A 25746-nucleotide genomic window follows, 5' to 3' on the forward strand; every position below is an offset into this window, starting at 1 on the left:
AAGTACTTTCACCTGCAATATTCTCAGCAGGCATTGCTGGCCCTAAACTAGGGTATGAAAGAGTGGGAGGATGAAGTGGAAGCGGAAAGAGCTTTTAAAAATCAATATAATGCTAGGTTGTATAAGATGCTGAAATACAAGAAATTGCTCTTAAAGAAACAGCTGGAGAGCTGGGTCAGAGTGCATTAGGTCAAGTTTTCTCTATGAACTGAACTAGGAGGAGCTGACTGTGGAGGCGTTACACAGGTGGGAAAGAAAGCTACAGAGCATATAATAACCTGCTAAATAAAGATTGTGTCACGATGGAAACCGAGCAGCCTTCCAGGAGGGCAGAGGTTGTCCATGGGGTTTCTTAAGATTTTCTTTTGAGACTCCTAGAACCTAGTGTAGAAACATTTATTTCCTAAAATGTCCCCAAAAGGAATGTGGTTAATTCTCTTTATATTTAAAAATAAATAGTTTCTTTTAATGCCTTGGTCTTTTACACATGTAACTGAGAGTGATAGAAATAAAAATTAGCCTCACAGAAAAATCTCCATAATGATTTTTCTCACAATACTCATTCTAAGTCTCCTGATAACCAAAATCTCCTGATACCCATTCTAACTCTGTATTTTGATATTTGGAAGTATTTATAAAAGAAAGAGGTTTATAAAATATTTGAGCACTTTTTGGCACAAATAACATTTTTAAGAGAAATTATATGTAATTTCCAAAATAGACTGTAATGTATGAAACATTCTGACACTTTCCAGTATTTTTCTACGGAAATAATTTTGAAATTTTGTTGCATGAAGAAAAGTGTGTGGATTTTCCTGGTCTAGAATTGTTCTTTTGTTTCCCATATTGAGTTTATTCTCCATGGCCTAGGCTGTTATAGAATGCAAAATGGTTTTTTCTGAGGTCTTATTAACTGTTAGTCTAATCCATGTTTACTCAAGACTTAATCTTTAATTAATGAATTTTCATTTGCTCATTTCAGAAATTGTAGATTTCTCCAAATCTGAACATACTATCTGTAGCTAGTTCATGGGAATTAATAGTATTCTAACGTGGCAGGTGTGTTCTTATCACACTAGGAACATCAAGAAGAGTAGAGATTGAAAGCCCTTTAACTTCTCCTACAAAACCAGTATAAAAAGCAATTTTAGCACCCAATCACCAAAGTACTTCCTTTGTATTGCTGTTAATTATTTCACAACAGCAATCACTAGGGATATTTGTATAGTATTGGCTATATTCCTACCTGATTTAATGTGGCTTACAAAGGTATTACAAACCTTAGATTTAGTTATGCCATGGTGCAGAAAATAAACCTTGCAGTTAAACCAAATGAAAGTCTGTGCCTGTATCACTGCTGACTTGGATCCTGACCATAATATCTAGAGAATGGAAGGATCTGGGTAACTTCTCAGAAATAATGGGAACACTGCAGCCGTCCATTTTCTATTTGAAGAAAGGGAATCATGGGCCTTGGAATGGGATGGTTGGTTGCCTTGCTTGGGGCATATACTTTAATTACCTAGTTATATGCTCCTCTGTAAGCTGTGGAAGTGTCACAAGCTACTTTGAGTTAGAAACAATATTATTTTCTGCATGAACCACATTTGCAGGTTGTTCTAGAATCTAGAAACATCCCCATCCTAGAATTTAGACAGTGGTGTCTTCAGGCTTGGCTCTGTCTGTTCGGAACATCAGATTCAGCCCATCAAAGAATCCATATATGAGCCCAATATGGCATCTCCAGATCCTAATTGTCGAAGTACAGTTGACTGACTACCAGCAATTAAATCTAGAGACCAGAAATTCATGTTCCAACATGTGTAAGAAGAAACTTCCAGATCCTGTTTTAAGTATTTAACTTAGTGCTTGAATGTGAAGAAGTTTGAGACAGAGTATCTATCCCAGGTTCATTTCTTCTCAGCTATTTTTAGCTTGCTTGTGGCATGACTGGTCCTTGGAGCAGGGAATCACATTGAGAGATTATACTTAAATGATCACATTGAGAGATTATACTTAAAGGACCAGGGACCTCCTTCTGGTCAGTAGACTGAACTGTAGCTTCAAAAATGGGGGATGGGGAACACATGTATACCTGTGGTGGATTCATTTTGATATTTGGCAAAACTAATACAATTATGTAAAGTTTAAAAATTAAATAAAATTTAAAAATAAATAAATAAATAAAATAATAATAAAATGTAAAGAAAAAAAAAAGGGAGGATAGTGAATTACCCAGGGCTTCCTAGGTGGCCTAATGGTGAAGAATCTGCCTGCCAATGCAGGAGATGCAGGAGGTACAGATTCCATCCCTTGGTCTGGAAGATGCCCTGGAGGAGGAAATGGCAACCCACTTCGTATTCTTGCCTGGGAAATCCCATGGACAGAGGAGCCTGGTGGGCTACAGTCCCTGGGGCCTCAAAGAGTTGGACACGAATGAGCAACTGAGCACAGTGAATTCCCAAGTGCTCCAGTGCTTAGGACTCCACACTTCCACTGTAGAGGGCACAGGTTCAATCCCTGCTTGGGGAACTGAGATTCTGCATGCTGCATGGGGTGGCCAAAAAAACACTTTTTTTTAATAAGGGCTTTTTAAAACAACAAATGTGAAGTGAAAGTGAAGTTGCTCAGGCATGTCTGACTCTTTGAGAACCCATGGACTGTAGCCTACCAGGCTCCTCTGTCCATGGGATTTTCCAGGCAATAGTACTGGAGTGGATTGCCATTTCCTTCTCCAGGGGATCTTCCCAACCCAGGGATTGAACCTGGGTCTCCCTCATTGTAGACAGACGCTTTACCATCTGAGCCACCAGGGAAGTCCCTTTAAAACAACAAAGGGATCTATATATATATCCCTATATATAGCACAGGGATCTATGTTCATTATCCTGTGATAAACCATAATGGAAAAGAATATGAAAAGGAATTGTACATATATGTACAACTGAATCACTTTGCTGTACAACAGAAATTAACATAACATTGCAAATCAACTACATGTCAATAAAAATGTATTTAAAATAAAATGGGAGACTTAAAAATAATATTTTATTTTATTTTACTATCTGTATTTCTACAGCTTCTAGACTGCAGTAAAAATGATGGCATGCAAAAAAACAGGAAATAAGGAAAGTCCCATTTCAACATGGAGAATTTTTTGACACATACTACTTTTTATATAATTTAATTCTTATATCATGACCATATTGCTGTTCAAATTATATCCACTCTTGTTCTCAATTATTGTTTAACGATCTATAAATGTCTTCCAAATCATTTTGGTACAAAACATTTCAAGGCAATTAATTAAACATTTCAAGACTTTTAATTTCACAAAGTGGAACTGTTTTCAGTGTCTAGACTTTAAACTCTTCTCATTTTTCTTTACTCTAATGAAGATTAGATCTCCTGTTTTCAAGTCACAGTTCTTTCCTTGGCCTATTCTTTGATGTGGATCAAGTCATTTAACCTTCTATGTCTTTGGTTCTTCATATCTAATATGAGGTTAATCATTTTAACCTTTTGCATTGGGGTTTTGCTCCACTGTGAAGAAAAACATTAATGTCTGCAAAGTGCCCTGGGATCTATGGATGAGAGTCTAGAGATGGGAGGAATTATTCTATATCAGAGAGGAAAACGTAAATATGCTTGAGTAAATTCATCTCACATGTGTGTTCTGCTTCACTGAAGGTGAACGGAGAGTGTTCACTGGAGTGGGATGCTGTTTGCAGGCATGTTCTGACTCAGAAGCAATAATATTGGGAGTATTGCTATTCAAAACACATGGAAACTCACTGCCCTGATCAATTTGCCTCTTTATTTATTAATAGCTGAATTCCACTTTCACAATGCATGTGCCAAGAACTCTTGTTGGCAGGTAGGGAAGTAAAGATTGCTTAATTTGTGCTGTTAAAATGAACCTGAGAAAGAAATTAAATCGCACATACTTCATAAAGGTATTTAAACAAGTTTGCATCCCTAAGCCTTATTTTGTTTATTGCTGAGAGAGAATAAAATGCACTGTGAAAGTTGGAGAAGATATCTAAGAGCTGTCGATACTTTTCTTTACCTTGACTTCTGCATTAGTCTTTTACTGCACTGCTTTTATCTGGCCAAAGACCAAGTTAGGTAGCTGCCATTCAGGACCATGAAGAATATCTCTCTACCATTTCTCTTAAATTCCTTTTACAAATACAAGGATATGAACTGGATGTCCCTGTTTTCCTCTAGAAAATATTAGACATCTGGTCTTTTACCCTCTTCCCTGATTGAGTTCTATTTTGGATAATATTAATAACCCTATGCTGAGGTTTTTATGTAGGAGCTAAAAATTTAGACAAGATGCTTATGTTTACAGTGCTTTATTTAAAATGTGTCTGGGACAGAGAAGCTCATCAAGAGTAGGAGACCACCTGAGATGAGATTAAGGGAGTGCAAAGCTGCGCACACACCGTAGTCTTGTCAGAGATCCCTGCCTTGAACCACTGTTACAAAGTCCCTCATCAATTCTTTAAGCTTGAGGCACTTAGTTTTTCAGGCAGGAACCAGCTATGTCCCCCCTTTACCTGGCAAAACAATAAAGCTATCCTTTTCTACTTAAAAATGTGGGAGGAGCATTCAAATTTTAGCTAATTGGGCAGTGATAAAGCGTGAAGCATATTTGGGGGTGTTTTTTTTAAGAAGAATTGTTGTTGTTTAGTTTCCAAGTCATGTCCGACTCTTTGTGACCCCATGGTCTGCAGCACGCCAGGCTTCCCTGCCTTTCACTGTCCCCTGAAGTTTGCTCAACCTCCTGTCCATTGAGTCAGTGATGCTATCCAGGCATCTTTTTCCCAATCATAAGACATGTCTATTCAGTGACAGCTTCTGAAAGGAAAATTTCAGTAGTGATGTTAAACCTAAGCAGTCTGTTTGGCAGAGATGTGATTTTGTGTTTACCCATAGACAAAACCATTTTATCTCTTACATTGGCAGGTGTGGCCATGTCTCTTTAAACTCTTGGGCAATAGGTGGAAATTAAAGGCCAAGTTTAAATGTAATATGTACCAACTGTATCCACAAGAAAATTCATCTTCCTACCAGCCTTTAATTCAGTTCAGTCTCTCAGTCATGTTCGACTCTTTGCGACCCCATGCACTGTAGCACGCCAGGCCTCCCTGTCAATCAACTCCCAGAGTTTATTCAAACTCACGTTCATTGAGTTGGTGATGCCATCCAATCATCTCACCCTCTGTCGTCCCCTTCTCCTCCCACCTTCAATCTTTCCCAACATCAGGGCTTTGTCAAATGAGTCAGCTTTTTGCATGGTGGCCAAAGTATTGGAGTTTGGGCTTCAACATCAGTCCTTCCAATGAACATTCAGGACTGATTTCCTTTAGGATGGGCTGGTTGGATCTCCTTGCAGTCCAAGGGACTCTCAAGAGTCTTCTCCAACACCACAGTTCAAAAGCATCAATTCTTCGGTGCTCAGCTTTCTTTATAGTCCAACTCTCACATCCATACATGACTACTGGTAAAACCATAGCTTTGACTCAATGGACCTTTGTTGACAAAGTAGTGTTTCTGCTTTTTAATACGCCTACCAGCTTTAGAAAGATCTCAATTGGTTTTTGTTTTGTTTTTTCTTCTCTAGGTTTATCCAGCTGTGAACCAAAGAACAGGCAGGACTTATCACCTAGCTATAATAGAGGAAGTTCTGTATTCTTTACGCAAAGGGATCTAACTTAAATCCCTAGTAGCTGCTATCAGCATAAGGACATTTTCCATAATGCTTTACTTATCTCTAAAAACACGCACATAAATGATCTCTTTGATGTTTGCAATAGCCTAGTGAACTTGTTCCAAGAAGGCAATGGCAACCCACTCCAGTACTCTTTCTTGGAAAATCCCATGGATGGAGGAGCCTGGTAGGCTCCAGTCCATGGGGTCACCATGAGTTGGAAACGACTAAAGCAATTTAGCAGCAGCAGCAGCAGTGAACTTGTTAGGGACCTGCATCATCTCCACTGGGCAAATAAGGAAATTGTAATACAAAGAAACATATCCAATATCATTACTGTTCTATGACACACACATATGCATAAGATACATTCTGTTTTACAGAGAAATATTGAGGAACACAAATTTTTACTTTTCATCACAGACAGACAGCTATCTGAAGGTTTAAAAGGGAAATGTTTTGTTTTGGTAGTGCAAATATGATATCCTATATATTGGAAGGCGTGGGATATCATAGGGCCTTCTTGGTGGCTCAGATGGTAAGGTGTCTGCCTTCAATGCAGGAGACCTGGGTTCAATCCCTGGGTTGAGAAGATCTCCTGGAGAAGGAAATGGCAACCCCCTCCAGTACACTTGCCTGGAAAATCCCATGGACAGAGGAGCCTAGTAGGTTACAGTCCATGGGGTTGCAAAGAGTCAGACACAACTGAGCGATAGGTTTGATAGGTTCTAATAACCAAGGGCAAAAGTGAAAGAAATGAAAGTTGCTCAGTCGTGTCCAACTCTTTGTGACCCCATGGACTGTAGCCTTCCCGGATCCTTTGTCCATGGAATTCTTCAGGCAAAAATGCTGGAGTGGGTAGCCATTCCCTTCTCCAGGGGATCTTCCCAACCCAGGGATCAAACTCAGGTCTCATTGCAGACAGGTTCTTTACCGTCTGAGCCACCAGGGAAGCCCAAGAATACTGGGGTGGGTAACCTATCCCTTCTCCAGGGGAACTTCCTGACCCAGGGATAGAACCAGGGTCTCCTTCATTGCAGGTGGATTCTTTACCAGCTGAGCTACCAGAGAAGCCCAAGGACAAGCTTCAAATAAAATTTATCAAGGAAAAATTTGACAACAAATCAATGCTGTAATCCTAAATTTATTATTTTCTTCAGTAGTTACATATGATCTTGGATTCACAGAAAACACAAATATTTCCATGAAACATTATAAATTATTCAACACAAGGTGAGGAATATACTCAACATGCTTCCCTTTTCTGTCCTCTCCTTTAGAAAAGTCTCCACCCACTGACCTTGTAAAACTGTCCCGATGTCTTAGTCATCATTATGGCTACTCTTTCTAGTGTCATTGTTTTCTGTAGATATATATATATATATATATATATATATATATATATATATATATCCGTCTACCTGTTAATGTTTTACTTTTGTCCAATGATATTATGTTCACTGGGTCTGGAATTTGATTTTTAAAAGTTTTGTATTTTCTTTCAGAAATTTGAAAATGTTGCTCCACTATATCCTCAATTGCTTGTTTCTAGTGAGAATTCTGCCATCCTCATATTCATTCTTCTGTACAGAAATATGTCTTTTCTCTCTGGATACTTTTTTAAAATTTTCACTTTTTTCCTGGCTTTGAAAAATTTGATTATGCTGAGCCTTGGTGTAGTTGTCTTCACATCACTTGTGTTTGAAGTTTTTTTTAGGGGAGAGGAGAGAGAATCTGTGTATTTATAATTTTGACAAAATTTGAAATATTATCACCCACTGTATTTTCAAATATTCCCTCCTCTTTCTTCAGAGACTCCAACCACACATTTGTCCACTGTCTCTTTTCTACTTTTTTGAATATATGGTATGCAGTTATAACTGTCTTAATATACTTTTCTGCCAATTCTAGCATCTGTGTTGGTTCTGTATTGGTTTTGATTGGTTGACTTCCTCATTTTTTGATGTGTTTTCTCACTTCTTTGCATGCCTAAAAATCTTTGATTAGATGTCATTTAGTTTTCCTTGTTTGTGAAAGTTTATATTTTTATAAATATTCTTGAGATTGGTTCTGAAATGCAGTTAGTTGCTTGGAATCAGATTTATACTTTTAGCTTTGATAAAATGATAAAAATCATTTCTTAGGCAGATGTAATGTAGTGCTCAATATGTGGCTAATTATCCTCTGCTGAAGCAAGATTCCCTGAATTCTCTACTCATTGTCCCAAGAGCTTTTCCAATTTTGTTGGCAACAACAGGCACTATTTCTGGTTCTATATGAATGCTAGGCATTGTTTCCTTTAGTTATTTCAGTTGGTTATTTTCTTGACCTGGAATAGTTTTCTCATACACATGTAGTGCTAATGAGTGCTGAACTTTGAAGGGCCCCCTCTGCAGATCTCTGAAGGGATTTACTTGTATAGTCTTGAGCACTCTGCTTTGGCCAAGACAAGACTGTGACTTCAGGTCATTTTCTAGTTTTCTGTGTTCCTTAAAAATATTTTAGCTTTGCTGATTTCCTCAACACAGCAGTTCTCCATCCCCACCTCCCAGTCTATCTTAACTTTTCCTGTATACTTCTAAAGCAACTTGTCCACTCTTAAGAAACTCAATACCATATTATAAAAATATCTGTTCACTTGTTTGTCTCCCTTGAGGGAAAGATAGTTGATTTGTGCATTTCTATATCTGCAGTACATAGTAGAAATTAACAGTATTTGTTGTAGGATGAATGAGACAAAATTCTCAATCATCTCTGTAACTCGGAAATAGGAGTACAATATTGGAATCTGAAAGGCTATTGAAAGAACCAGGTATACCTGGAAATTTCAAACAAGATTTGAATAATGAGATTCATCAGATATTGTGAGTAAATGAGAACAGGTTTCCTCTTGTAGGCTATTCAGGTTTTATATCCTAGTAATATGACCAACCTAGACAGTATATTGAAAAGCAGAGACATTACTTTGCCAACAAAGGTCCGTCTAGTCAAGGCTATGGTTTTCCAGTGATCATGTATGGATGTGAGATTTGGACTTTGAAGAAAGCTGAGCACTGAAGAACTTTTGAACTGTGGTGTTGAAGACGACTCTTGAGAGTCCCTTGGACTGCAAGGAGATCCAACCAGTCCATTCTAAAGGAGATCAGCCCTGGGTGTTCCTTGGAAGGAATGATGCTAAAGCTGAAACTCCAGTACTTTGGCCACCTCAGGCAAGGAGTTGACTCATTGGAAAAGACTCTGATGCTGGGAGGGATTGGAGGCAGGAGGAAAAGGGGACAACAGAGGATGAGATGGCTGGATGGCATCACCGACTCAATGGACATGAGTTTGAACTCCAGGAGATGGTGATGGACAGGGAGGACTGGCATGCTGCGATTCATGGGGTTGAAAGAGTCGGACACAACTGAGTGACTGAACTGAACTGAACTGAACTGAATCTCAAATATTAAATAAATATATCATAGAGTATTTTATGTTCAGTAGTAATTAAGAGTAAAAAATAAAATAAATCCCTCTCCTCTTTATCAAAGTAGCCATGGTCTGTCTTTCACTCAGTTGAACTGCATTCTCTGTGGTCTCTTATATTGGACAATTTCCAAAATGTCTTTGCTCATAAGATAATTTAACCCAGTAACTAGATAATTATGCATATGGGGGCTGAGGAGGTGAAAGTAGGAGGGTAAGTAGAAATGGGTTTTTTTATAAGCCTCTCAGTCTTCTGACGGAGAAGGCAATGGCACCCCACTCCAGTACTCTTGCCTGGAAAATCCCATGGATGGAGGAGCCTGGTGGGCTACAGTCCATGGGGTCGCACAGAGTTGGACACTGCTGAGTAACTTCACTTTCACTTTTCACGTTCATGCACTGGAGAAGGAAATGGCAACCCACTCCAGTGTTCTTGCCTGGAGAATCCCAGGGACGGGGGAGCCTGGTGGGCTGCTGTCTATGGGGTCGCACAGAGTCGGACACGACTGAAGCGACTTAGCAGCAGTCTTCTGACCAAGGCTAGCCTTTAAGGTTTAGGTCGTGCAGCTCTAGAGAGTTATCAGCTCTAGAGAATTGTTGATCCTTTTTTTTTTTTTTTCTGATAATACATGGGCCATACTTTTATTTTTTGAAGTCTCTTGCTTTTTAAAAGGCCTTGAAGCATTTGTCAAAAACCAAATTTAGGTTAACTCTACTTTTCTCTCTGTGGTTGTTTCTAGTTTTGTGGAACTCTTGCTCTTTCTGCTCAGAATATTTTCTTTGGAAGAGTATTCTGTTTCCCTCCTTAAATACTTAGCCTGGGAACAGTGATTTGACTACAATCTCCTCTGAGCATGTTCCCTTTCAAAAAGGAAACTAATGATCATTAAAGGTCTTGGCCCTTATTCTATAGGTGAGAAATAGTCTACCACAATGTAATTGCCTATTTTGCCTTTCCTGGAAAATGTCTTCTTATACTTGATTTGGCAAATAAAAGCAGATTAAATGACACAGATTTCAGGTGGTTTAAAATCATTTTATATGGGTTAAGAGGACTACTCTTCAAATATACTCTTAAATCAGGATTAAGCCCCAAACTTCAAGATGCTCATTTGATTGTGTCTGTATCTCAGTTTGTTCATTATCATTAGGCTTTCCTGGTGGCTCATGTGGTAAAAGAATCTGCCTGCAGTGTGGGAGATCTGGGTTCAATCCCTGGGTTGGGAAGATCCCCTGGAGGAGGGCATGTCAACCCACTGCAGTATTCTTGCCTGGAGAATCCCCATGGACAGAGGAGCCTAGCAGGATATAGTCCATGGGGTTGCAAAGAGTTGGACACAACTGAGCGGCTAAGCACAATGGCATATTCTGAAGTAGTGATCCAAACAGGTAATGAGTAGCATCCAGTCTTCACATAAGCCAATTGTTTTAGAGACAAGTTTAATTAAAAGAAGTTGTAGGCCAAACCTCTATCCTGAATTTAAATCCCTGACCCATTCTTGTCCTCCTGGTTACAATATAGAAATGCAAATCAAAACCACAATGAGATACCATTTCATGCCAGTCAGAATGGCTGCTATCCAAAAGTCTACAAGCAATAAATACTGAGAGCGTGTGGAGAAAAGGGAACCCTCTTACACTGTTGGTGGGAATGCAAACTAGCACAGCCACTATGGAGAACAGTGTGGAGATTCCTTAAAAAACTGGACATAGAACTGCCTTATGACCCAGCAGTCCCACTGCTGGGCATACACACCGAGGAAACCAGAATTGAAAGAGACACGTGTACCCCAATGTTCGTCGCAGTGCTGTTTGTAATAGCCAGGACATGGAAGCAACCTAGATGCCCATCAGCTGATGAATGGATAAGAAAGCTGTGGTACATATACACAAGGGAGTATTACTCAGCCATTAAAAAGAATACATTTGAATCAGTTCTAATGAGGTGGATGAAACTGGAGCCTATTATACAGAGTGAAGTAAGCCAGAAAGAAAAACACCAGTACAGTACACTAACGCATATATATGGAATTTAGTAAAACGGTAATGATAACCCTGTATGCGATATAGCAAAAGAGACACAGATGTATAGAACAGTCTTTTGGACTCTGTGGGAGAGAGAGAGGGTGGGATGATTTGGGAGAATGGCATTGAAACATGTATAATATCATATAAGAAATGAATCGCCAGTCCAGGTTCTATGCAGGATGCAGGATACAGGATGCTCAGGGCTGGTGCACTGGGATGACCCAGAGGGATGGTACAGGGAAGGAGATGGGAGGGGTGTTCAGGATGGGGAACACGTGTACACCCATGGTGGATTCATGTTGATGTATGGCAAAACCAATACAATATTGTAAAGTAATTATCCTCCAATTAAAATAAATAAATTTAAATTTAAAAAAAAGAACATAGTGAGAAATAAAATGATATATTTATGACAAAAAAAAAGAAATCAGAATTGGATAAATATCTCCATGAGAGAAAAAAATGAATTAAGAATTGCATTTAGAGCTTTGAACTAAATCTTACACAATAACATATTTCTTTACTGAAATAAACTCATTTTACCCAGTGTATTTCATTATGTCAATTTTCAGGAATAAGAGTATTTATGTTTTATAAGCCAGAGAGCTGGTGACATTGCATGGAGGAAAGTGCATTGCATAACTTTCTCTCCCTTTATACCCATTCATATACTGCACAGTATCCTCCATTTATGTTTTCACAGGCACAGAGATGATTGCAATTACATACCCAGGGTGGTCCTGGTAAAGACTGGGGTCCAGCTTTGCAGTACAATTCTGTAGTGATTGTGACAAGCTTTGATAAATATCCCAGTTGACAACTTAATTGATTTTGGAGCAGAGAAGAGAATTGATGGAAAAGGTGCTTCCCTATCCAGAAAGTCACCTCTGTATCCTGGACCGAGTTTAATAATGAAGCTTTTGGATGGAAAAAAGATATATTACTTATTCATAGCGTCCTTTCTGTTTTGCTTCTTTGTCCACAGAGACTGAAAGAATTAAAGCAACGTGAATTTGCTCGAAATGTAGCTTCCAAGTCATGGAAAGATGAAAAGAAACAAGAAAAAGCACTTAAGCGACTTCATCAGCTGGCTGAGTTAAGGCAACAGTCTGAATGGTAAGAATTCAAGGTGCCTCAGGTTGTTCTTGCCTGGAGAATCCCAGGGATGGAGGAGCCTGGTGGGCTGCCATCTATGGGGTTGCACAGAGTCAGACACGACTGAAGTGACTTAGCAGCAGCAGCAGGTTGTTCAAAACCCTCTTCAGCTTCTCAGGAAATTTCAATGATATATTTTTTTGGTTCTCTAAACATTGTAAACAAATATAATTAATCAAAGATACATCTGAAGGTACATATTCCTAATAGCTAAAGCGTTATAAATTAATGAGTTTGACATCTGAGTTTTTTCTTGTCTAATATTGTTAATGTGTTCTTTAACGAAACGACCCAAGAATGATTCTAATATACAGGCATTTATTGTATCCAGGTGATTTATATGTATCTTATGTATCTCTATGGTGCTTCACAGTTATTTTGTCTTATAATGTTAATTTTTAAAAAATCATAAGTAACAATGCATCTTCTGGGAGAGGAAATAAATCTGTACATTCCTCTGTACACACCTGAAACTAGAATAAATGGCACTATCCTCTGTATGACAAACAAGATGTAATTAATGCAGTTAAATTTACCACATGGTGCCATTTAAATTGATAATTGTAACAAGTATTACACTGATACATTCTTGTAGCTGAAAAATAGCAGTTTTACATGAGCTCGGAACTCCTGAATGTTTTGTAGTAAGAAGATTGTTACCTGGAGCTCAATTACATTTGCAGATTGTGATTTGTGTTCATATGAATCATAATGTAGAACACTAATGTAGCTAATTAATGTAGCTGACAGCAAGCTGGTGAATTGTGACATTTGTAGTTCTGTGCCAAAATTTAAACTCCTATTGTTTAAATGAGAAACAATATACAGTAAGCTTGGGAGTGAATGACTCAATTATAGTAGCATAAAATATTAGATTTCATATTTACTTTAAGAAAATATTTTTTAAGATCAACTTTGAATTGTTTCAGTTAGCATTCACCTTGCAAGTTCTCAAGTATTTTTGTCACTAGAATATTTTAATTTGCTTATAAAGATATAAAAAGGTAATATGAAAAAATAAGTGAGAAATTTAGTATAAAGAAAAAAAATAATAAAGGTTAGAAGACCATGTGTCTAGAGGTGAGGTTAATACAAAAATGCATGATTTTAGGGCACATGCGATCACAGAAACAGGACACATAACTGGTGCTGAACTTATTACTTGTCAACACAATAGAGATCAAACACATTGCCAATAAGATATCAGACAGTATATCTTGTCAAAGCAGGGCTTAGAAGGAAAGGTCTAATGGTCATTAGGATCGTATTCAGGAGATAATTGAGGGAATGTGTTAATTCCTGAGTGATTAATTATGAAGTACAAAAAGTCAAATTATAAAAGCAGGGCGAATCTCTCTGTAGACAGACCCTTTAGGTAGGTTCTTTAAAGTCACACAACAAAAAAGAAATCCTAGTAGTCTTAATATACAGAATTTTGATTCCTTTGTTATTATGAAAGTTGTCACATTTCTACATTTCTCCTCACTAATTCCTTATTTTCTTTTGGAAGAGGTAGACAAAGGATCAGAGGAGCCTTGATGGTGAGGACAATGATGGTGATGATGCTTTTATTTAAAAGTTCTAAGTATACAGAGTTATCTAGGAAGTGTCTTGAAAATTAAAATAAGTGATAAACTCTATTGGGGTTGATCTGCCTTTGGAAATCTTAATAACTAAATGAAAACAAAACTAGGCATTTTCTTCCATAGAGTAGTTAGGCTCTCTGGGTCCCAACCTGATCATATTGTTAGGAAATGATAGGTATTCAACTTCCCAGATACTTGTTCCTAATTTCCAGAACTTGGAACTAGGAAAATTACTTCTTTTTTTTTTTCTATTACCCACCATCTGCCCTCCAGACAATTGTTCTCTCAGATTAGTAGCCGCTTGCTCTAAGGGAGGTCTGTTCATAGCATTATTAAATATTTTCATTTTGGCAACGGAATTGACAAGGGAAAAAAGTCATCTGTGTTACTTCTCCTCGGATAACCCTTCTTTGTCCTTTGTTCTCATAATGAGGGCTTCTGAGTAAGATGACATAGATAATAGAATTCTTCCATGACCCTATGGAGATGAGAGGTGAATTTACAGGTAGTAAGAATATTTGAATAAGATTAATTAAAAGAAATGATGGCAGAAAATTGTTAATGAATCTTATAAAGGGCAGTCAACCTTAGCGACCTCTTAGGTAGATCAACACAACATGATTCTTCAGTAAAACTAATTCTCTTATTGGGAGAGGAAGGAGATTCACTCTGTTCATAAATTTCTACTATGTATAAGTCTAATGCATCTTGATATGGATTTTTTTTTCAAGTTTTAAAAGTTGTGACCATGCTTCTGAGAGTATGACATTCTTTATATAAGAGCTGGATAATGTGGAACATTAGGAAATTACATCACTTAAAGAAATCATGTTATTTTGATATGCTTTGCTTCCTATTTGAAAAGTGTACTTTTTGCCCAGGAGAGAATTAAATTATGCATGTGTTGAGTTACCAAGTGAAATGGACAATCCATTAATAAGAACTAAAGGGTAACTAATGTCATTTCAAAATTATAAATAAAAATAATTAGGTAAAAATACAGAAATAAACTAAAAATTATTCTAGAGGAGAGAGTGAAATTGTAAATGGGAGGATGACAGCAAAGATTAAGCTTTTAATTATGTCACAAGGCATAAACTTGAATTAAAATAATAAAGTTTAAAATATCACAGAGATAGAAAACTAGAGTCTTCAAAAGTAATAAAAATAAATTAGATTTAAGGTATAGGAAATTAAATTTTATAAAACAATGAGATAAAAAGTTTAAAGCATAAATATAAGATATAGATATGAATAATAAGGATGACATGTTAACATTGTGAAAATATAATCATAAATGTATATTGAATTGTAAAGTGAACAGAATAAGGACAAGAAGAGCAGAATGTAACATATAAGAGCAAAGAAGTTTAAACATATTTGGAATACTACAAAAGGAAGAAGCTTTTACCCATATTAGAAAGATAAATGGTGAACTGAAACAGCAATATAGAAAAGAATATTTAGACTAACATAAAGTAAAGAAAGAAAATGTACAAAACAGTGCCAGAATAATAAGCAAAACCATTATTAAGGAAAAAGAGAATATAAAAAATAGTTCAGTATCTAGATCATAATGGAATAATTCAAGAAAGGAGATCAATGTGATGAATAAGAGAAAAGTTTTCATTATGAAATAGTTACACTTTAAAGGAGTAAGGAGCAGACACTTTAAAATTTTTCCAAATTTAGTTTTCTACAATATTCAAGAATACAACTCTAAAGTTTCAGGCATTATTAATTCATGGAAAAAGAGCCATCTGAAATTATTAACTGGTGACTAAATTTATTGTTTGTAAAACAAAATCCATATGGATATAATAAACAACAGATTGGACATTGAAAAATATTGAATCCATAAAATAGAAATTAAAAACAAATTCTTTTTCTGAACAAGAGACTAAAACAACTAGAGTATTAATATAAGTAATAAGACCCAAGCATATCCTGAGAGCAAATAAATTTAATGTATAAATTATAGGATAAGATACTAGGACAGGGAAGGGCAATAATCAGATAAATCAGAGAAGAAAATGTATCTAAGCTGAAGAAGTTGAATTGAAAGTTCCCAGATATGCTGGCAAAAATTAACCAAAAGAAACCAGTTTGTAACTATAGCTTGGTAAAGTGAGATATACACATAATTATTTGTATGTATTAAGTATACCAAAATACATATACATAAAACAAAAGAATGGGAAAGAATAGAGATCTCTTCAAGAAAATTAGAGATACCAAGGGAACATTTCATGCAAAGATGGGCTCGATAAAGGACAGAAATGGTATGGATCTAACAGAAGCAGAGATATTAAAAAGAGGTGGAAAGAATACACAGATGAACTGTACAAAAAAGAGCTTCATGACCCAGATAATCACGACGGTGTGATCACTCACCTAGAGCCAGACATCCTGGAATGTGAAGTCAAGTTGGCCTTAGAATGCATCACTACAAACAAAGCTAGTGGAGGTGGGAATTCCAGTAGAGCTATTTCAAATCCTGAAAGATGATGCTGTGAAAGTGCTGCACTCAACATGCCAGCAAATTTGGAAAACTCAGCAGTGGCCACAGGACTGGAAAAGGTCAGTTTTCATTCCAATCCCAAAGAAAGACAATGCCAAAGAATGCTCAAACTACCGAATAATTGTACTCATCTCACACTCTAGTAAAGTAATGCTCAAAATTCTCCAAGCCAGGCTTCAGCAATACATGAACCATGAACTTCCAGTGTTCAAGCTGGTTTTAGAAAAGGCAGAGGAACCAGAGATCAAATTGCCAACATCTGCTGGATCATGGAAAAAAGCAAGAGAGTTCCATAAAAACATCTATTTCTGCTTTATTGACTATGCCAAAGCCTTTGACTGTGTGGATTACAATAAACTGCGGAAAATTCTATAAGAGATGGGAATACCAGACTACCTGACCTTCCTCTTGAGAAATCTGTATGCAGGTCAGAAGCAACAGTTAGAACTGGACATGGAACAATAGACTGGTTCCAAATAGGAAAAGGTGTACGTCAAGGCTGTATATTGTCACCCTGCTTATTTAACTTATATGTAGAGTACATCATGAGAAACGCTGGGCTGGAAGAACACAAGCTGGAATCAAGATTGCCAGGATAAATATCAATAACCTCAGATATGCAGATGACACCACCCTTATGGCAGAAAATGAAGAGGAACTAAAGACCCTCTTGATGAAAGTGAAAGTGGAGAGTGAAAAAGTTGGCTTAAAGCTCAACATTCAGAAAACGAAGATCATGGCATCTGGTCCCATCACTTCATGGCAAATAGATGGGGAAACAGTGTCAGACTTTATTTTTCTGGGCTCCAAAATCACTGCAGATGGTGATTGCAGCCATGAAATTAAAAGACGCTTACTCCTTGGAAGGAAAGTTATGACCAACCTAGATAGCATATTCAAAAGCAGAGACATTACTTTGCCAGCAAAGGTCCGTCTAGTCAAGACTATGGTTTTTCCAATGGTCATGTATGGATGTGAGAGTTGGACTGTGAAGAAATCTGAGTGCTGAAGAATTGATACTTTTGAAGTGTGGTGTTGCAAGGAGATCCAACCAGTCCATCCTAAAGGAGATCAGTCCTGGGTGTTCATTGGAAGGACTGATGCTAAAGCTGAAACTCCAATACTTTGGCCACCTCATGTGAAGAGTTGACTCATTGGAAAAGACTCGGATGCTGGGAGGGATTGGGGGCAGGAGGAGAAGGGGACGACGGAGGATGAGATGGCTGGATGACATCACCAACTCGATGGACATGAGTTTGGGTGAACTCCGGGAGTTGGTGATGGACAGGGAGGCCTGGCGTGCTGGGATTCCTGGAGTCTCAAAGAGTCGGACACGACTGAGCGACTGAACTGAACTGATATGTATGTGTGAGTGTGAAAGTGAAAGTTGCTCAGTCGTGTCCAACTCTTTGTGACCCCGTGGACTGTAGCCCATGGAATTTTCCAGACAGAATGCTGGAGTGGCTAACCTTTCCCTTCTCCAGGGGATCTTCCCAACCCAGGGATCAAACCCAAGTCTCCTGCATTGCAGGCAGATTCTTTACCAGCTGAGCCACCAGGGAAGCCCAAGAATACTAGAGTGGGTAGCCTAGCCCTTCTCCAGCAAATCTTCCCAACCTAGGAATCAAACTGGGGTATCCTGCATTGCAGGTGGATTCTTTACCAACTGAGCTATCAGGGAAGCCCCACATATATGTATATGTATGCTGCTGTTGCTAAGTTGCTTCAGTCATGTCCGACTCTGTGTGACCCCAGAGATAGCAGCCCATCAGGCTCCCCCGTCCCTGGGATTCTCCAGGCAAGAACACTGGAGTGGGTTGCCATTTCCTTCTCCAATGCATGAAAGTGAAAAGTGAAAGTGAAGTCACTCAGTCGTGTCCGACTCTCAGCGACCCCATGGACTGCAGCCTACCAGGCTCTTCCATCCATGGGATTTTCCAGGCAAGAGTACTGGAGTGGGGTGCCATTGCCTTCTCCGATGTATATATAATAAAATATATATATGTAAATTATGTATAATACATAGTTCATTGTTTGAAATCAGTATAAAATATATTATGTATACAGAAAAAGGAAAGTTTATAAAATCATGCAAATACGTAAGTGGATTTGTTTCAATATGAATAAAAGTAGGCTAATTAAATATGTTTCTGTAATATTAAACAAATAAAGACAGTGAAGGAAAGCAATGAAATTTGTTGAACACAAAGAATATCAGGACACCAGAGTTCTATGGCAGTTGATCAAATAGTTAAGTAAAAACAATAAGAAAGAATTTGTCAGAACAAAGGCTAGGAAAGGACTCCTCCCCATTAGAAGTTATACTACATGTGAAAAAGATATCTGTTATTTTAGTACTATTTGCGCATGCGATAAATGACTGTATAAAAATGAAGTAAAAATCTAAAATAGGAAAAAGCCAACAAAGCATGTCCAAAAATGTGGAGGGAAATAAAAAAGGAAAAGAAAGCCAGCTCAAAACCAACAAGCAAAGCAGCTGAAAGCAAGTCAGCTCAAAGCAAGAAAAAGGAAAACAAAGCCAGCTCACAATTATGCAATTTGTATTGTTTCCCCTGCAATAAGATTTGTTTTGTAGTAGATGTTTCACAGAACATTAGAGAAAATTTTAATCTAAAGAGTTTCATCTATTTTATGTATCACCCTTTCCAGTTTCTGATTGAATTGCTAGTCAAGCTCAAAAGAATAATCTTTAAAAATCTGTCAAAAGATAAAACATATATATGCAAAAAAGATACAAGGAAAATATTATGATGAGTAAGAAGCTAAAAAAAGGGTTTTAGACTAATTGAAGACATTGAGGTGGCATGTAAAAATGTGTGTTACTTTCTTAGAATTGATCAAATTAGTGACAAGTCATAAAGACAGAACTAATCACCCTGTTTTGTAAGAAAACAAACATGAAGGGGTTTTAAGACTGAGGAAACAAAAATTATATAGTGCTTGAACTTGGCATCACCAACTCAATGAACATGAGTTTGAGAAGCTCTGGGAGTTGGTGATGAACAGGGAAGCCTGGCCTGTTGCAATCCATGGGGTCGCAAAGAGTCGAACATGACTGAGCAAATGAACTGAACTGAACTGAACTTTAAACTAAAAAAGTGAATAAAAGAGATATGTTTATGCTTTGTGAGTGACTTTCAGTTCCATTTTTTTTCCTATTTAGGTGAAGGCACTGACTGGAAAACTCTTTGCAAAATAAGGTTAAATCTATATTCCAAAGAATTAGTAGTCTCTGGGGGACATATTGTGATGTAAATACAATGCTTTATTTTCTTTAGCAGCACTAGCATAAGATATTCACTTGCTATTGCTTTTTGCTAATTTCAAAAAAACTGACTTAAGCAAAGCATTTTAGAAATAGCTACTATAAGACATAGAGATACTAAGTTACATAAATGCAGTGAAATTGTTATACTGCAATAGATGTAGTTCAAAAATAGTATCAGAACCCATCATCATACACTATGAATGTTCATATATAGATAAGATTTCAAATCTGATGTCTTAATCATTTAAATATTTGTTTTATTTGCAGTGTTTCTGAAAATGGACCAGCATACAAAGCCTCCAAAGTACCTATAGAAAAACAACTTCAGCAAGGAATTTTCCCAGTTAAGAATGGCAGAAAGGTATCATGCATGAAAAATGCTCTTCTCCTTAAAGGAAAAAATCTCTCCAGAAGCATTGCCGATAAGCAGCGGTCCACCACAGCAAATCGACACCAGTTGCAAACAGACCGACGTCGTTTGTTTGGAAATAGGGTACCACAAACATCCTCAGATCTCAGCAATGCAAATCAAAGGACGGGAGTGTCATTTTCTTTTTCCAAAAAAGTGCATCTAAAATTAGAATCTTCAGCATCAGTTTTCAGTGAGAACACAGAAGAAACCCACGATTGTAACAAGTCACCCATCTATAAGACAAAATCAACTGCAGAGAAATGCATGTGTTGTAGGTTTGCAAATGAAGATACACATCTCACTAAGGAAAAAGATATAAACATCTCATCAAACCATCTGGAAAGTATTTTACACAATACCCTCCCCATAAACTCTCAAATTTTGCAAGACAAGAATGACTTTGTTGATGAAATGCTGGAAAATTCGATTGGCATTCATGCTTCATTCAGTAAATCTAACATTCATCTTTCAGATGTGGATTTTACTCCTTCAAGCAGAGCAAAGGAAACCAGAAATACATTGAAGAACACTTCAGAAAACCGCATTAGTCACTCATGCCAAGCCAATGTTTCCTCTAGCCCAACAAACATTTACAAGCATAGTGATGCCAGGGTGTTTGGATGTCTGGGTGAGATTCCATCAATAGAGCCAAGCGAACAAAGCAGTTCAGTTCATCTGAATCCCAACTCCAGAAAACAGAAGAGAGAAAAATCATTAGATAAAACAGAAAGAGTTAGCAGAAATGCACAAAGTTTTATAAGAGAAGCATATCCCCATGATGTGAAGGCCAAAGCATTGCCTTTTCTCCATGTAAAAAGCAAGGATGGCCATACCACTCTCCAATGGCCAACAGAACTTCTTCTCTTTACAAAAACAGAGCCCTGTATCTCTTATGGCTGCAACCCATTATATTTTGATTTTAAGCTTTCTCGAAACACAAAGGATGGCCGTGATCCAGAGGATTTAAAAACAGAATTGCAGAAAGAGGCCTCAGAAATGAAGACTACAATGGAGAATCAAGTCTCAGGTTTAATTAAAGACCAACAAAAATTGATCCAAGAAGATAATCGGTCTCTGAAACCAAAGATGAAGATAGCTAATCCAGATTGGGAAAATTTCCAGAGGAAATATAATTTGGGCGGCAACAATTCTGAGCCCAGTATGAGTGAACGCAATTTTAGTGCAAGCGATTTGGAAATGAAAAATCCTGAAGTGCCTGCTTACCTTGATATCTCTCTAAAGAATTGCGTAGGAAACAATAAAAATGGTGGTAATGAACTTCAAGAACCTTCAAGGGCCCATTGGCAAAGCTGTCAAAGGGTAATTTTAAATGATGCAAATAAGGGCCTATCTTTTTCTCCTTGCACCTCTAGGACGAAAAAACATAAACTGATTTCTTGTGATCCTCATCTGGATGTTGAAGAAGTGAATCAGTTCACCTGGAAGTCTAGTCCTTACACAATAAGGGATCACAGTGACCATGGGAAGGATTTCAGTGTAATTTTGAATAGTAACTACATCAGTACGACCAGCGGGGTTTCTGGATGTGGAAGAGCAAGTTACAAGATAAGTTCTCCAAAGGTGTCTCTGAATAGATGTTCTAGCCCTTCAGACACATCCCATGTCAGTACATCCAGCTTGAGAAGTTCTCATTCCAATTATGGGTCCAGTGGACATGATAGAGGTAATTTGCTCTACTTTTGCAAGCGAGAGCATAACTCAGTTGAAAGACACAAACGGAAACGCCGAAAGCACAGCTGTTTCTGCTTTTCTGAGGAGCTAGCAAAGAGTGACTGCCCACAGTCTGAAACCGAGAGAGGCAGGAGCTGCAAATTGTGGGAATCAATTAAAAATGAAAAATATTCAAAACATGCTTATGGTTATTGCAGAGAAAAACATAAACTGGGCAAAAATCAACAATTTTCAGGGCAAAAATCCAAAAGAATCACCCAGTGTGATTTTAGCTCACAGGTTTTTTGTGCTGGAAACAGTGAAAATCCACCTAATTGCCAGGGACCTCAGCACAGCAGATATGGGCTCTCACTCAAGAGAGAAAATGTATTACTTAAATAAAAGTAAAATGAATCAACAGTCTTTGGACAGCCCTCATATTTGTGATCTGGGAAAAGTAAAACCCATGCAATGTAACTCTGGGAATATCAGCTACCTTCTAAGGAACTGTTCAAGAAGTCCTTCAGATACCACAGAGTTGAACCCTATAGAAGGAGAGAGGACCTCCCTGACAGCCAAAAGCCTTTTAGAAAGAGTACAAGCCAAGAAATGTCAGGAACAATCAATTCAGTTTGAGATCTCATCAAACAGCTGTAAAAATGAATCAGAGACTCTTTCACAAATCCAATGTGTAATTCCATTTACGCCACCAGGCTGTAACAGACCTTCATTGCCTTTGCCTGAAAAAACACCAAACAAAGGCAGAAGAAGAAAGGATAAAGGCAGTGCGATGCAAAGAAGTATTGATAAAAACAAAGTCAAAAGTTCCCCAACAAATGATTTTACTGTTTTAGTGGGCACTGATTGTGATAATCATTTTTCTAAAGGTATAATTCATGTAGTAGCAGAATCTCACTCACCAAACATGAAAAAGAACCCAACAACAAAAGAACAACCAAAATCATTAATTAATGAAGTCCAACCTTCTATTCAAAGCTGTGACCCAGTACCAAATGGTTTCCCTGGTGCTTTTCCATCTAACAGATATAGTGGTATTACTGATTCAATGGAGACCAAAGAGAACGATATGAATCTAGACTTACAGGATGGAAGCATGCAAATGAATCAGATAGAGGGGAATATAAACTCTTACTATGACAGAACTATGCAGAAACATGACAAAGTAGCAGATGACTTAGAAGTGTGTCATAAATCTCTCTCTCCTCCATTAATTCAACAGCCTATAACATATTCTCCTGATGAAATAGATAAATATAAGCTCCTACAGCTACAAGCCCAGCAGCATATGCAGAAACAGCTCCTATCAAAGCATCTTCGAGTTTTGCCTGCTGCAGGGCCCACCGCTTTTTCTTCGGCCTCCACTGTACAGACAGTTCCAGGTCACCAGCAGGCTTCTATAACCACCATCCACCACACATTCCTGCAGCATATTGTTTCTGCTTCCATAAATGCCCATAGCAGTCATCTTCCTATAGCTCATCTACATCCTCTTTCCCAGCCACGTTTTAATCCATTCACATTTTCACCTTTGACCCCAACCGTCATCCCTGCACACCCCACTTTCTTAGCAGGTCATCCCCTGCATTTAGTCACCACTGCTCCCTTCCACCCATCTCACATAACATTTCAGCCCTTGCCCCCTGCAGCATTTATCCCCACCTTGTTTGGCCCTCACTTCAACCCAGCTACAACTTCTATCATCCACTTGAATCCTCTAATTCAACCAGTGTTTCAAGGTCAAGATCTTTGCCATCATTCTTGCTCCAGTCAGATGCAACCATTAAATGGAGTGAAAGAGGCCTTAAATGTGTCAGCTCGCTTGAACTAAAAGCCCTTCTTCTGGATAAATAAAACAAATTGTCAGTACCTACAAAGTGATGTATTTAAAGTGGTCTGATTATTATTATATTTAAAAGAGTGGTACCCCAATGCAAAATGTGACCAATATAGAAATGTAAACTGAATTGCCAATATTGTAATAGAAGCATTTTAAGAATCTCTTAATTTGCTGAAATTAATTAGACAAATTTAAAGTCATTTGACGGAGAAGGCAATGGTACTCTTGCCTGGAGAATCCCAGGGACAGAGGAGCCTGGTGGGCTGCCGTCTATGGAGTCGCAGAGTCAGACACGACTGAAGCGACTTAGGAGCAGCAGCAGCAGCAGCAAAGTAATTTGATAGAAAGGCAGAGGAGTATTTTTGGATGAGTTCTCATGTAATGTAAAAAAACAAAAAATTTAGGCATATTAATATGAAAAAAATTAAATGGAACATAATACTCTATCTTCTAGGTGTTCATTGAACGAGTGAGTGAATGAATGAATGAATGCACATTTGTTTTTATTCATCAGGTAATAATAGAAGGTCAGTGAAACAAACTAATTATGTGGTAATAATAGTTCCTATGGTTCACTATTTACTAAGCTTTCAATCAATGTAATCTGTTTCAACCAATATAAACTATATTTTCATAAGAAATGAGAGATGGCAAGAAATTTTCTAACTAATTCAGATTAAAAATTACTCTTCAATGCAAAACAATCTTATCCACATTGTATGGCTGAGTTTATGTGGAAAATTGAGTTATCTTCATTTCACACACTTCTATGTTAAGAGAATTTTGTAATTGTAAGAATCACCAATATCTGAAGTTAAGAATATTTAATTTTTGTATAAGAAAACACATATTTGCAATCTTTAGTATTTGATCATGCAAAATAAAACTAAAATATACTATGAATAATATTTTAATACATTGGTCAAACTTTCAAATATTATTGGGATTAAAATATTAAGTTTTCTTTATTCTCAGAAATCTGTGTTCAGCCAACATATGTATATCAATTACATACAGAGGTAAAGGTTTGACAATGTCAAAAGTTTTACCTGATATTTATTGAGAAAACTTTAAAGTATTTGGTGTGTTTTGTTCAATTTTATTAGAAACTAATAAAAAGTGAATTATGAATAAAATCACCATTCCTGTAATTTTGCAAACAATTTTAAACATTTATTCAAAATACTTTCTGACCCACAGAATTTGCATTTCTTGCATCTATATTTCTGACTGGCCCTTCAGTTCATTGTTTTATATTCTTAAAAGCGTAGAAAACTTGTGTGACTACACAGCTCCCACAAGCACAGGTTTCAGAGTGATTCAAATTAAACAAAACTGGAGGTAATCAGCCATCACCACAGTGTCACAGTGTGTATGATGATGCAAACTCCTCTATCACTAAAACATGAGAATGATGGCTTACTCAGCCTTGGCTTCACAGGTAAGAGAGCTGTCCTTACAGAAACTCTCCTGTGTATCAAGAGAGTCAGGCTGAGCACTAGACCCTCATTATCTCATTTAATCTTCATAAATGTATTTTGAGATCAATATTATCATTCCTCTGTACAGATGAGGAAAAATGAAGTTGAAGGATTAAGTCCTTAACACTTGCTAACAATTGATGCTGGTAAGGGAGAGATAGAGAATAAATTGAATAAAAAATTTTAGCATAAAGAAGTGACATAGTTTCCTAGATACCACCAGAAACTTGTGGGATGGAAGTTTTGACTGGAGTATGGCAGTGAAAAATCCTATTTTATCTAAAAGAAATAGAAAAAAATGGAAAAAAAAATCATCAAATAGCAAAAAATTCTATACTTGTGTGGAACTCCATAAAAGTTATTATGAAAGACCTTTGATAAACATAAATGATTTTTTAAAAAATAGATGACAAATGACCCAACACATAAAAGGAAAACTAAAGTGAATGACTGTTTCCTAAAACATTATGAAGTTGACATAGAGCCAAGACAGAATTACAGGAACTCACCAGGAGACTTATCATGAAAAAAACAGCACCTGATTAATATTTATAATTGTCT

The 25746-nt window shown here is 37.3% G+C and overlaps 1 protein-coding gene across 1 annotated transcript in view; it reads left to right on the forward strand.

The window, feature by feature from the left end:
* The window catches only part of ZNF804B (zinc finger protein 804B), a 567979-nt gene extending 544284 nt beyond the window's left edge, over positions 1-23695 (forward strand). The window contains 3 exon segments of the mRNA NM_001191503.2: positions 12198-12328; positions 20031-22207; positions 22209-23695. Coding sequence (NP_001178432.2) covers positions 12198-12328; positions 20031-22207; positions 22209-23695 — 3795 coding nt within the window.
* The last annotated feature ends 2051 nt before the right edge of the window (positions 23696-25746 follow it).

Source organism: Bos taurus, chromosome 4 (assembly GCF_002263795.3).
Source record: "Bos taurus isolate L1 Dominette 01449 registration number 42190680 breed Hereford chromosome 4, ARS-UCD2.0, whole genome shotgun sequence".
In the NCBI taxonomy this organism is placed as follows: domain Eukaryota; kingdom Metazoa; phylum Chordata; class Mammalia; order Artiodactyla; family Bovidae; genus Bos; species Bos taurus.